Source organism: Martes martes, assembly GCF_963455335.1.
Source record: "Martes martes genome assembly, chromosome: 1".
Classification (NCBI taxonomy): Eukaryota; Metazoa; Chordata; class Mammalia; order Carnivora; family Mustelidae; genus Martes; species Martes martes.
In genome coordinates this window covers 130,901,115-130,913,241 of record NC_137888.1, presented here as the reverse complement: position 1 = coordinate 130,913,241, position 12,127 = coordinate 130,901,115, and the positions used below count along the sequence as shown (strand labels likewise).

The window sequence follows — 12,127 nt, the reverse complement described above, 5'->3', positions numbered from 1 at the left end:
TTAATAAATGGACAGTGTCCAAATAAGTGTTTGTATCTCAACAGATACTGTGTTTTATGCACTTGCATTCTTAGGAGTTATCTTATTATTATCCTATGTGAATTTGGTTTTATGTGCAAAAGGGAAAGAGATAAGGGCCAGTGGAGAATAGTAACACAGAAATGATGAAGAGCCTTTGTGCACCTTCTTAGTTGGACATATGTAGTGGTATCAGTTAAGATTATGATTCATAAAAATTTATTTTTAATTTTTTACATTTATGTCCTAAACATCTAAGTTTAGTGTACCACACATAAAGTTGAATGGAGGTTAGAAAATGTCCTATTTTTTATTATTTCTAAAAAAACAAGAAGAAATAATACTGGAAAAAAGCTGTCTCAGACTAAGAAAAAGGATTTTTTTGAGATGGCATTTAGCATATTTTCAGCTTATCTTGTATTTAATTTAGCACCTCCCCTTTTTTGCTGTGTAGCTGAAGTGTAGTTTAAAGGTGGGAGACATAATTAGATTTGTGCTCTTGCCTGGTTGGCTCAGTTGGTTAAGCATCTACCTTTTGCTCCGGTCATGATCCTGGGGTTATGGGATCGAGTCCCATGTTGGGCTCCCTGCTTAGTGGGGAGTTGCTTCTCTGTCTTCCTCTACCTGCCCCCTCCCAACTCCTGCTCTCTCCGTGTCTCTGTCTCTCAAAGAAATAAAATCTTTAAGGAAAAAAAGAGTAAAAACTAGCCATATGCAAGCCATAAAGAGAATCTCAACAAATCTCCAAAGATTGAAGACATATAAATATGTAACTTCACCATGTCAAAATAAATTTAGTAACAGAAAGATAACTAGGAAATCCCCAAACATTTGAAAGTTAAATAACACATTTGATACTTTATAAACAATTAAAAAGACTGGTATAATAAAAAACTCCAGGGCAGACTGGTCAAAAATGAAAGACTGAGGGCACCTGAATGGTTCAGTCGGTTAAGCGTCCACCTTTGGCTCAGGTCATGATCCCAGGATCCTGGGATTGAGTTCTGCATCGGGCTTCCTACTCCACAGGAGCCTGCTTTTCTCTCTGCCTCTCTCTCTCTCTGTCTCTCATGAATAAATAAATAAAATATTTTTTAAAATATTAAATATTAAAAAATAAAATATTTTTTAAAAATGAAAGAAAATACAAATTACTAATAGCAGGAATGAAAAAAGGATACATCAGGGGTGCCTGGGTGGCTCAGTCCTTTAAGCATCTGCCTTCAGCTTTGGTCATGATCTCAGGGTCCTGGAATGCAGCCCTGCATCGGGCTCCCTGCTCAGTGGGGTGTCTGTTTCTCCCTCTCCCTCTGTTCCTCCTGCCTGTTCATGCATGCTCTCTCTCTAATAAATAAATTAAAAATCTTAAAAAAAAAAAAAAAGAGGGGGGTGAGCCAGGGTGGCTCAGTCAGTTACACGTCTGCCTTCTGCTCAGGTTGTGGTCCCTGGGCCTGAGATCAAACCCTGCATCAGGCTCCTTGCTCAGTGGTGAGTCTGTTTCTCTCTCTCCCTCTGCCCCTCCACCTGCTCTCTCTCTCAAGTAAACCGATAAAATATTTAAAAAAAAAAAAAAAAGGATACATTTACTACATCACTATGAACCCTAATTAACCAGTGGATTGAAGAAGAAATCATAGCAGAAAATAGAAAATATTTTGAACTAAATGATAATGAAAAGATAAATTTCAAACTTGTTAGTCATAGCTAAAGCATTTCTTAAGAGGAAATGGTTTTAAATAAATCAATTACTGAGGAAGAGCAAAAATCAGTGCTCTAAGCTTACATTTTAGGAAGCTAGAAAAAGAAAACCACACTAAATCCTAATGAAAAGAGTAAAATAATAAATACAAGAGCAGAAATTAGTGAACTAGAAAATAAGTGAATAATATAGAAAAACAACAAAGCCAAAACTTGGTTCTTTGAGATTAATAAATTTGATAAATCTCTGGCAAGACCAATGAAGAAGGAAAAAAAAACACAAATTGCCAATATTAGGAATAAGATAGAGAACATTTCTGTTGATCCTATAGATATTTAAGGAGTTGTAAGAGGATATTATTAATAAACTAGATGAAGTAAACAAGTTCCTTGAAATACTAAGAACTAGATTAGATGCCTAAACTATTACTTGAAATTTACAGGTAGAACATTATTTGTTAAAACTGAAAGCGTTCCAAATCCTCCTTTACCATTCAGTTCTAGTTTCTTACTGAATACTGAATTTTTATACGTGCACTTACTGTAAGGATCCCAAAATGCTTAAGTTCCAGTATTTTTTCTTTGTAGGCTTGTTATGCTGCCTCTGCGATTGGATATCTGACAGGCAGGTAAACTAAAATCTTTGTTTTATTTCAATATCTTTTGAAGGCTGTCTTAAACAGAGTTTCTTAAGAAATGACTATAAATGTATAAAATGGCAAACTGAATTATAGGGAGATACTTTTTCCTTGAGTGTTGTAAGGTTAGAAAGTCACATCTAGTCTCATTTTCAAATTCAATTTAAAAAATTTGAGGCAGAGCATTACCTTTCAGAATTATTTTCTGTTAGAGACTAAATGACATATTTATTTGTTAAAAAAATTTTAAAACACTTTTCTCCACACAAACATGTACTCAGTATTAAGAATTGGCTTTTATATGCAGTTAAATTGATTGGGCCCAAATATAACCTCTTCAAAATACAAAGAGTTTCAAAATATGAAAAGGTTAGTGAAATACAGTGTGAAGATGATAAGTATCTTCTTTCTTGCAGGAAGACTAACATAATCTTCCCCATGTTTCTTTGATAATTCAGAAAATATTCTAATAATTGCTTTACCAGTTGTGGTAAAGACCTCTGTGTCCTCCTTTTGAAGTCCAGGAAGATTGCCATGTTCCCCTCTAGAGTGATATTAATCAGCATTGTATTTGACCTGCTTTTAATACGGTAAATTCTGTTTTGCTTCTAGGCCAGGCGTATGCCTTGTTGTTTCTGGCCCAGGTCTCATCCACGCTTTGGGTGGTATGGCAAATGCAAATATGAACTGTTGGTAATTAATTGTCATTTGCGATCTGGGGTGGGAAGACTTGGAATCAAGTGCTTGAAGGAATGGCTCTTTAAAAAATTAGAAAAGTATTAGGAAGAACATAAAAAATATCAGTAATCTTACTTAGAGGTAAACACTGTTAACATTTTGGAGTTTTTGGAAAACTTATGTATAGAAGAATATGGGAATACACATATGATTAACTCATTGAGTCTACCCTGTATATAAACTTTCCTTCAAGTAACATCTTCCTTCATTGAGATGTAAGTGTTTCGAGGGGTGCCTGGCTGGTTCAGTTGGTAGAGCATGCAACTCTTAATCTCAAGGTCATGAGTTCAAGCCCTATGTTGGGTGTGGAGGCTACTTAAAAAAAAATATGTGTTTCTAAACATATATGTAGAAGCATAGGGGCATAGCTCTGTGTTTAACTCATGGGAACTAGACAGTATATAATATGTCCTTCATCTGACATCATCTTTGACTGAAATTTTAAGTGTTTATAAACTTACGTGTAGAAGCTTATAGGAATAACTCATGTTTAACTCATTAAAATGAAAAAAAAAAACACATTTTGGAGTTTGTGTGTGTGTTTTTCTCTCTCTGCATATGTGAATGTGTGTTCAAGTCTTCTTTAAGTGCAGAATTATTTTTTAAAGACCCCAGCTCCATATGTAAGAATGTATATCCAGGTCTTCATCTTGTTTTGCATAATTAGCAAGACAACTGAAATTTTATTTTTTGAGTTTGCTCTATAAGCTCCTTAGTACTTACTCTTTGACATTGCCCTTAACCCCATCATTGGTACTTTACCAAATAGATCATATTAAATGGGGTTATGTTCTGGTCAATGCATAAGATAATTAACCTTCCTGGTATAAAAGAAGATTAAATATTTAGGTATTATTTAGACTGATGTCCTGGCAGGAAGGGCATTGTTCCACTTTCTTGCCATGTGCCTCTTTCCTTTTATCCTTCCTAGTCTTTCTCTTTCTTACCTACTTCTAGGGTCTGATATTTTTTAGTAACTTTAAGTTTGCTGTATCTTTTCTTTAAGAAATTTATTGCTGAGGAATTTCTCTCACTCCACCATTTCCAAGTAGACTCACTTGGGAAAGTGTGAAAAAAATTGTTTCCTCCATTTAATCCCAAGACTAATGGTAAGGGCATAAAAATTTATTTTACATCACCACACCTAGAAGTTTAGCATCAACATTCAGAAGGGCTTAGAAAGTGGATGGCCTGGAGGAAAAGCATTTACTATGAATTTCAGATTTTTCTGAAATTAAGGGAGGGTTCTCTTGTATCAGGTTGCTTCCTAAATCTTTTTTTTAATCTATAGTTTGTTTATTTTAAAGATTTTATTTATTTATTTATTTAAGAGAGGGAGAGAGAGAGTGTGCAGTTGTGTGTGAGCAGGTGGGGAGGGGCAAGGAGAGAAAGGAGAGAGAGAATCCTAAGCAGATTCCATACCCATCACAGAGCCCAGTGAAGGGCTCGCTCTCAGATCTCAGGACGCTGAGATTAGGACCTGAGCCCAAACCCAAAAGCCAGACACTTAACCCAGTGTGCCACCCAAGTGCTGCCCCTAATCTGTAGTTTTGAAGGGAAATGAAATCTCTCTCTCTCTCTCTCAGCATACATGGCTGTTTATTAATTGGGCACTCTCTTGAGTATTTTACATGTCAATCTCATCTGTAATTCTCTTTTAAAACAATGACTGTTTCAGGCCCTTGATTGTGATTGGCGGTTCTTCTGAAAGAAGTCAGGAAACGATGGGAGCCTTCCAGGAGTTTCCACAGGTACCAAACTCTAAAACTTTTCTTAGAGTTTAGTAGCATAAATGTATGCTATTAAGATTTATGGAGAAGAAATAAAAATTCCTATCTGCAAAATAAACAATTAAAATAAAATAGAGGTACCTGAGGTAATTTATAGATAATGTTCCTTAACTATAAGACAGTCTTAGTGTGCATATTACGGGAGCTCAGGCTCTGCTTAGGAGCAGTCTTCCAAGAAATATGTCTTTTAAACTCTGAAAGTAAGGTCTGAAGGAGTCAAGATGCAGGAATAAAAATGGTGTGGGACTATACCTGTCAAACTTTAGAGAAGTAAAAAGTTAAGAGGAAAAATCCTACATAAAATGACTATTAGTAGACTCTGGACAAGTTCATTTTTATTTTAGAAGGCTGAAGGAAAGCATTTAAAAATTTCTAAAAACTGAAAAGAATTTGTCAACAAAATGCTGTAGTTTGTTTTTCTTGTTTTTTTTTCCTTTTTTCTATATATTTATTGCAGTATTACAGAGATCTTCATAAATAGTTGTATAAAACAAAATGCTACAGCTTTAAGAATAGGTGTAGAAAGCGAAGGTGAGAGTGAATGATCAACTCTTAAGAAAATATTTGCACGTTTCTAGCACAAAGTTCTGAGCAAAGTTAAAACCTTAGGTAAAGTCTGTTGGTTATTACAGAAGTCACTGTGAGAACCTCAGAATATAAACATAGAATTTTCTCTATGACTTAAATTATTGTAAAATAACAGATCTTGTTATAGGTTGATGCAAAAGTTGTACTTTTATCCTCTTGAAAGGCAATTGAAGGGGCGCCTGTGTGGCTCAGTCGTTAAACCTCTTCTGCCTTCAGCTCAGGTCATGATTCCAGGGTCCTGGGATCCAGCCCGCATTAGGCTCCCTGCTCAGTGGGAAGCCTGTTTCTCCCCTTTTCTACTCCCCCTGCTTGTGTTTCCTCTCTTGCTGTGTCTCTCTCTATCAAATAAATAAAATCTTCAAAAAAAAAAAAAAAAAGAAAAGAAAAGAAAGGGTATTTCCGTTTACTTAGTTAATGGTAAAGAATAACAACCATTATTTAAAAGATGCTGATATATTTGAAAAATAAGCAGAGCAGCTAAGTTATTTAAAAGGAAATTTAAACTTACTACAGAAACTTTACAGATGAGGAGAAAGCAGAGGATAATGTCCACTACAAATATTTTTTCCTGAAAAGGAAAATAATAAAAGTTTATTAGGTGAAATTAAAAATGTGAGGAGAAAATCACTGATTTGATTTAAAATCCAAGTATCTGGTTTTTGTTTGTTTGTTTGTTTTCCAAGTATCTGTTTTTGAGGAAATACTTTAGATGACATGACTGGGAACAGACTGAAAATCTTAATTCTGTCATTCTCATGGGACTAAGACTACCAACTTTCATACCAAAAAGTATCAAGAGACACTATTTCTGTATATTGCTTCAGAGTACAATAAACAGTGAAAAAAATAACACTGCTAAATTGAGACATCCCAAATAGTGTAGTAGTGAAATATGTAACAGGAAAACCGACAGAAAAGTAATAAGAATAGATTATAATTGTAACAAGATGAAGCAGGTGAAATTTTGTTTTTCTGACTGTGAAATTTTGTATTTCTGACTGTGGAATTTCTGGGTCCAGGGATATGCTCATTTTAATTTTTAGCGGACATTATCAGCTTCCCTTCCCATTTATACTCTCACGGAGCTGAGGAGAATGCCTGCTTTCCTGTGTGGTGGTAAATGCTGAGTATTATCAGTCTTTCATTTTTGCCAGTCTGAGAAATGAAAATGGTGTCTTGTTTTGATTTACTTCCTAAATCATCCTGAGGCAGAAATTTGATTGTGCTATGTGTAGGCTTTTAAGAAACAGTCCAGGTAATGTACTTTCTCCGTCTTTTCAGTACACATAGTAGGAAGTAATGACTTAACATTTTGTTTTCCTTCTGAAGAGTAATATGATCTGTGAGCTGAATTTTAAGTGATTTTCTTTCTGCATATAGGTTGAAGCCTGTAGATTATATACCAAGTTCTCTGCCCGGCCAAGCAGCATAGAAACTATTCCCTCTATTATTGAAAAGGTAAGGTACTTAATTATAAGTCCTCTAAGTCAACTGGTTTTTCTCAGTTGCTCATACCTGTGTTATTTGTATTCCCCATAGAATGAGCAATAATTTGGTATATATTCAGGCAGTCAAAAATGATAGCGTTGGGCGCCTGGGTGGCTCAGTGGGCTCTCTGCTCAGCCGGGAGCCTGCTTCCCCCTCTCTCTCTGCCTTCCTCTCTGCCTACTTGTGATCTCTATCTGTCAAATAAATAAATAAAAATCTTTAAAAAATGATAATGTTAAAGAGCTATTTATATTTTAATGTTTGTTGTCAATTCTAGAAACATAAAATAAATCATTTTTGAAAAAAGTTTCTCCTTCAGTTTTTAAATTTTTACTACAGAAAAGTAAAGAGAAAGCTAAAATGAAAAATGTTTATAAATAAAATGTTTCTCTTGTGCTTTTGCAAAAGTTTAGTATTGAAAATTAGTACTAATGCTTATAAAACCATGTCTTAGTTGCCGAAACAGCTTTTTATAAGTTAATCTTAGTTAACCAACATTTGTATGTGGAGTTACATTTGAGCTGTTGCAAAACCATGTGTTACAGACACCATTTGACACATGTGATAATATCACTATTTCTGAAAACTTAGCCAAGTCATTAGGACTAGGAAGCAAGTAAGAGCACATTTATAATCCCTTGGCAGGAAGAGCCTGGTGGATAAGTTCTAAGACTAACGTGTAATAAGACATGAATTTTAAAACCCTAGTGAGTATTTTCTTTCTTATCGCTCCTCTTTTAAACAAAAATATCTTTTAAAATATATGCAGTCAATAGAGGGCATTTCAATTTTAGTTAAAAGTGTTTATTTCTTGGGGTGCCTGGGTGGCTCAGTGGTTTAAAGCCTCTGCCTTCAGCTCGGGTCATGATCCCAGGGTCCTGGGATCGAGCCCCGCATCGGGCTCTCTGCTCAGCAGGGAGCCTGCTTCCTCCTCTCTCTCTGCCTGCCTCTCTGCCTACTTGTGATCTCTGTCTGTCAAATAAATAAATAAAATCTTTAAAAAAAAAAAAGTGTTTATTTCTCCAACTGGGAATGTCCAAAAAAATTAAAATTGTATTCCTTTCACAATTTTTAATTGTCTCTGAGTGGACTACGTGATAAAGATTGAGAATTTTAAAATATTTTCTTCCATTTGTAATAAATTTAGGCAGTGAGAAGCAGTATTTATGGTCGTCCAGGTCCTTGTTATGTTGACATACCTGCAGATTTTGTGAACTTCCAAGTGAATGTGAATTCTGTAAAGTAAGTAATAGTTACACTGGAGTTCTTTCTTAATTGTGTTATTAAAATGTTTACCTTTTTAACAATTTACCTAGCAGTTTATAAGTTAATCTTCATTTGTTTTAACTTTTTTTAAAATTTATTTTGATAAATATATAATGTATTTTTATCCCCAGGGGTACAGGTCTGTGAATCGCCAGGTTTACACATTTCACAGCACTCATCATCATAGCACATACCCTCCCCAATGTCCATTTCCCCACCACCCTCTCCCGTCCCCCCTCCCCCCAGCAACCCTCAGTCTGTTTTTTGAGATTGAGTCTTTTATGGTTTGTCTCCCTCCCAATCCCATCTTTTCATTTTTTCTTTTCCTACCTCCCCCCAACCCACCCTCATTGCATCTCCACTTCCTCATATCAAAGAGATCATATGATAGATGTCTTTCTCCGATTGACTTATTTCGCTAAGCATGATACCCTCTAGTTCCATCCACATCATTGCAAATGGCAAGAGTTCATGTCTTTTGATGGCTGCATAGTATTCCATTGTGTATATATACCACATCTTCTTTATCCATTCATCTGTTGATGGACATCTAGGCTCTTTCCACAGTTTGGCTATTGTGGACATTGCTGCTATAAACATTCGGGTGCACGTGCCCCTTCGGAGCACCACATTTTGTATCTTTAGGATATATACCCAGTAGTGCAATTGCTGGGTCATAGGGTAGCTCTATTTTCAGTTTTTTGAGGAACCTCCACACTGTTTTCCAGAGTGGTTGCACCAGCTTGCATTCCCACCAGCAGTGTAGGAGGGTTCCCCTCTCTCTGCATCCTCGCCAGCATCTGTCATTTCTTGACTTGTTAATTTTAGCCATTCTGACTGGTGTGAGGTGATACCTCATTGTGGTTTTGATTTGTATTTCCCTGATGCCGAGTGATGTGGAGCACTTTTTCATGTGTCTGTTGGCCATCTGGATGTCTTCTTTGCAGAAATGTCTGTTCATGTCCTCTGCTCTCTTTGGGTGTTGAGTTTGCTAAGCTCTTTATAGATTTTGGACACTAGCCCTTTATCTGATATGTCGTTTGCAAATATCTTCTCCCATTCTGTCAGTTGTCTTTTGGTTTTGTTAACTGTTTCTTTTGCTGTGCAAAAGCTTTTGATCTTGATGAAATCCCAATAGTTCATTTTTGCCCTTGCTTCTGTTGCCTTTGACGATGTTCCTAGGAAGAAGTTGCTGCGGTTGAGGTCAAAGAGGTTGCTGCCTGCATTCTCCTCAAGGATTTTGATGGATTCCTTTCTCACATTGAGGTCCTTCATCCATTTTGAGTCTATTTTCATGTGTGGTGTAAGGAAATAGTCCAATTTCATTTTTCTGCATGTGGCTATCCAATTTTCCCAGCACCATTTGTTGAAGAGGCTGTCTTTTTTCCATTGGACATTCCTTCCTGCTTTGTCGAAGATTAGTTGACCATAGAGTTAAGGGTCTATTTCTGGGCTCTCTATTCTGTTCCATTGATCTATATTTCTGTTTTTGTGCCAGTACCATACTGTCTTGATAATGACAGCTTTGTAATAGAGCTTGAAGTTTGGAATTGTGATGCCACTGACTTTGGCTTTCTTTTTCAATATTCCTTTGGCTATTTGAGGTCTTTTCTGGTTCCATATAAATTTTAGGATTATTTGTTCTATTTCTTAAAAAAAAATGGATGGGATTGCATTAAATGTGTAGATTGCTTTAGGTAGAATAGACATTTTCACAATATTTGTTCTTCCAATCCATGAGCATGGAATATTTTTCCATTTCTTTGTGTCTGCCTCAATTTCTTTCATGAGTACTTTATAGTTTTCTGAGTATAGATTCTTTGCCTCTTTGGTTAGATTTATTCCTAGGTATCTTACGGTTTTGGGTGTGATTGTAAATGGGACTGACTCCTCAATTTCTCTTTCTTCTGTCTTGTTGTTAGTGTAAAGAAATGCGACTGATTTCTGTGCATTGACTTTATATCCTGACACTTTACTGAATTCCTGTACAAGTTCTAGCAGTTTTGGAGTGGAGCCTTTTGGGTTTTCCACATATAGTATCATATCATCTGCAAAGAGTGATAGTTTGACTACTTCTTTGCTGATTTGGATGCCTTTAATTTCTTTTTGTTGTCTGATTGCTGAGGCTAGGACTTCTGGTACTATGTTGAACAGCAATGGTGATAACGGACATCCTTGTCGTGTTCCTGACCTTAGCGGAAAAGCTTTCAGTTTTTCTCCATTGAGAATGATATTTGCAGTGGGTTTTTCATAGATGGCTTTGATAATATTGAGGTATGTGCCTTCTGTCCCTACACTTTGAAGAGTTTTAATCAGGAAGGGATGCTGCACTTTGTCAAATGCTTTTTCAGCATCTATTGAGAGTATCATATGGTTCTTATTCTTTCTTTTATTAATGTATTGTATCACATTGATGGATTTGCGGATGTTGAACCAACCTTGCAGCCCTGGAATAAATCCCACTTGGTCGTGGTGAATAATCCTTTTAATGTACTGTTGGATCCTATTGACCAGTATTTTGGTGAGAATTTTCGCATCTGTGTTCATCAAGGATATTGGTCTATAATTCTCTTTTTTGGTGGGATCCTTGTCTGGTTTTGGGATCACGGTGATGCTGGCCTCATAAAATGAGTTTGGAAGTTTTCCTTCCATTTCTATTTTTTGTTTTTGTTTTTTGTTTGTTTGTTTGTTTGTTTGTTTTTGGTTATCCATTTCTATTTTTTGGAACAGTTTCAGGAGAATAGGAATTAATTCTTCTTTAAATGTTTGGTAGAATTCCCCTGGGAAGCCGTCTGGTCCTGGACTTTTGTTTGTTTGGAGATTTTTGATGACTGTTTCAATCTCCTTACTGGTTATGGGTCTGTTCAGGTTTTCTATTTCTTCCTGGTTCAGTTATGGTAGTTTATATGTCTCTAGAAATGTATCCATTTCTTCCAGGTTGTCAAATTCGTTGGCGTAGAGTTGCTCGTAGTATGTTCTTATAATTGTTTGTATTTCTTTGGTGTTGGTTGTGATCTCTCCTCTTTCATTCATGATTTTATTTATTTGGGTCCTTTCTCTTTTCTTTTTGGTAAGTCTGGCCAGGGGTTTGTCAATCTTATTAATTCTTTCAAAGAACCAGCTCCTAGTTTCGTTGATTTGTTCTATTGATTTTTTAGTTTCTATTTCATTAATTTCTGCTCTGATCTTTATGATTTCTCTTCTCCTGCTGGGTTTAAGCTTTCTTTGTTGTTTTTTCTCCAGCTCCTTTAGGTGTAGGGTTAGGTTGTGTATTTGAGACCTTTCTTGTTTCTTGAGAAAGTCTTGTACCGCTATGTATTTTCCTCTCAGGACTGCCTTTGTTGTGTCCCACAGATTTTGAACCATTGTGTTTTCATTATCATTTGTTTCCATGAATTTCTTCAATTCTTCTTTAATTTCCTGGTTGACCCATTCATATTTTAGAAGGATGCTGTTTAGTCTCCATGTATTTGCGTTCTTTCCAAATTTCCTCTTGTGATTGAGTTCTAGCTTCAGAGCATTGTGGTCTGTAAACATGCAGGGAGTGATCTCAATCTTTTGATACCGGTTGAGACCTGATTTATGACCCAGGATGTGGTCTATTCTGGAGAATGTTCCATGTGCACTAGAGAAGAATGTATATTCTGTTGCTTTGGGATGGAATGTTCTGAATATATCTGTGATGTCCATCTGGTCCAGTGTGTCATTTAAGGCCTTTATTTCCTTGTTGATCTTTTGCTTAGATGATCTGTCCATTTCAGTGAGGGGAGTGTTAAAGTCCCCTGCTATTATTGTATTACTGTCAATGTATTTCTTTGATTTTGTTATTAATTGGTTTATATAGTTGGCTGCTCCCATGTTAGGGGCATAGATATTTAAGATTGTTAGGTCTTCTTGTTGGAC

General features: G+C 36.0%; 1 protein-coding gene across 5 annotated transcripts in view; it reads left to right on the top strand.

Moving 5' to 3' along the window:
* HACL1 (2-hydroxyacyl-CoA lyase 1) overlaps nucleotides 1–12,127 on the top strand; it is a 38,313-nt gene that overhangs the window by 3,197 nt on the left and 22,989 nt on the right. For 2 of the 5 annotated variants that reach the window (XM_080814610.1, XM_080814609.1), the window contains 6 exons: nucleotides 1,454–1,506; nucleotides 2,305–2,345; nucleotides 2,967–3,019; nucleotides 4,771–4,843; nucleotides 6,851–6,928; nucleotides 8,106–8,200. In XM_080814610.1, the coding sequence (XP_080670736.1) occupies nucleotides 1,454–1,506; nucleotides 2,305–2,345; nucleotides 2,967–3,019; nucleotides 4,771–4,843; nucleotides 6,851–6,928; nucleotides 8,106–8,200 (393 nt within the window). Of the gene's footprint in view, nucleotides 1–1,453; nucleotides 1,507–2,304; nucleotides 2,346–2,966; nucleotides 3,048–4,770; nucleotides 4,844–6,850; nucleotides 6,929–8,105; nucleotides 8,201–12,127 lie in introns of all 5 variants that reach the window. The other 3 variants (XM_080814612.1, XM_080814608.1, XM_080814611.1) reach the window with 3 other exon arrangements.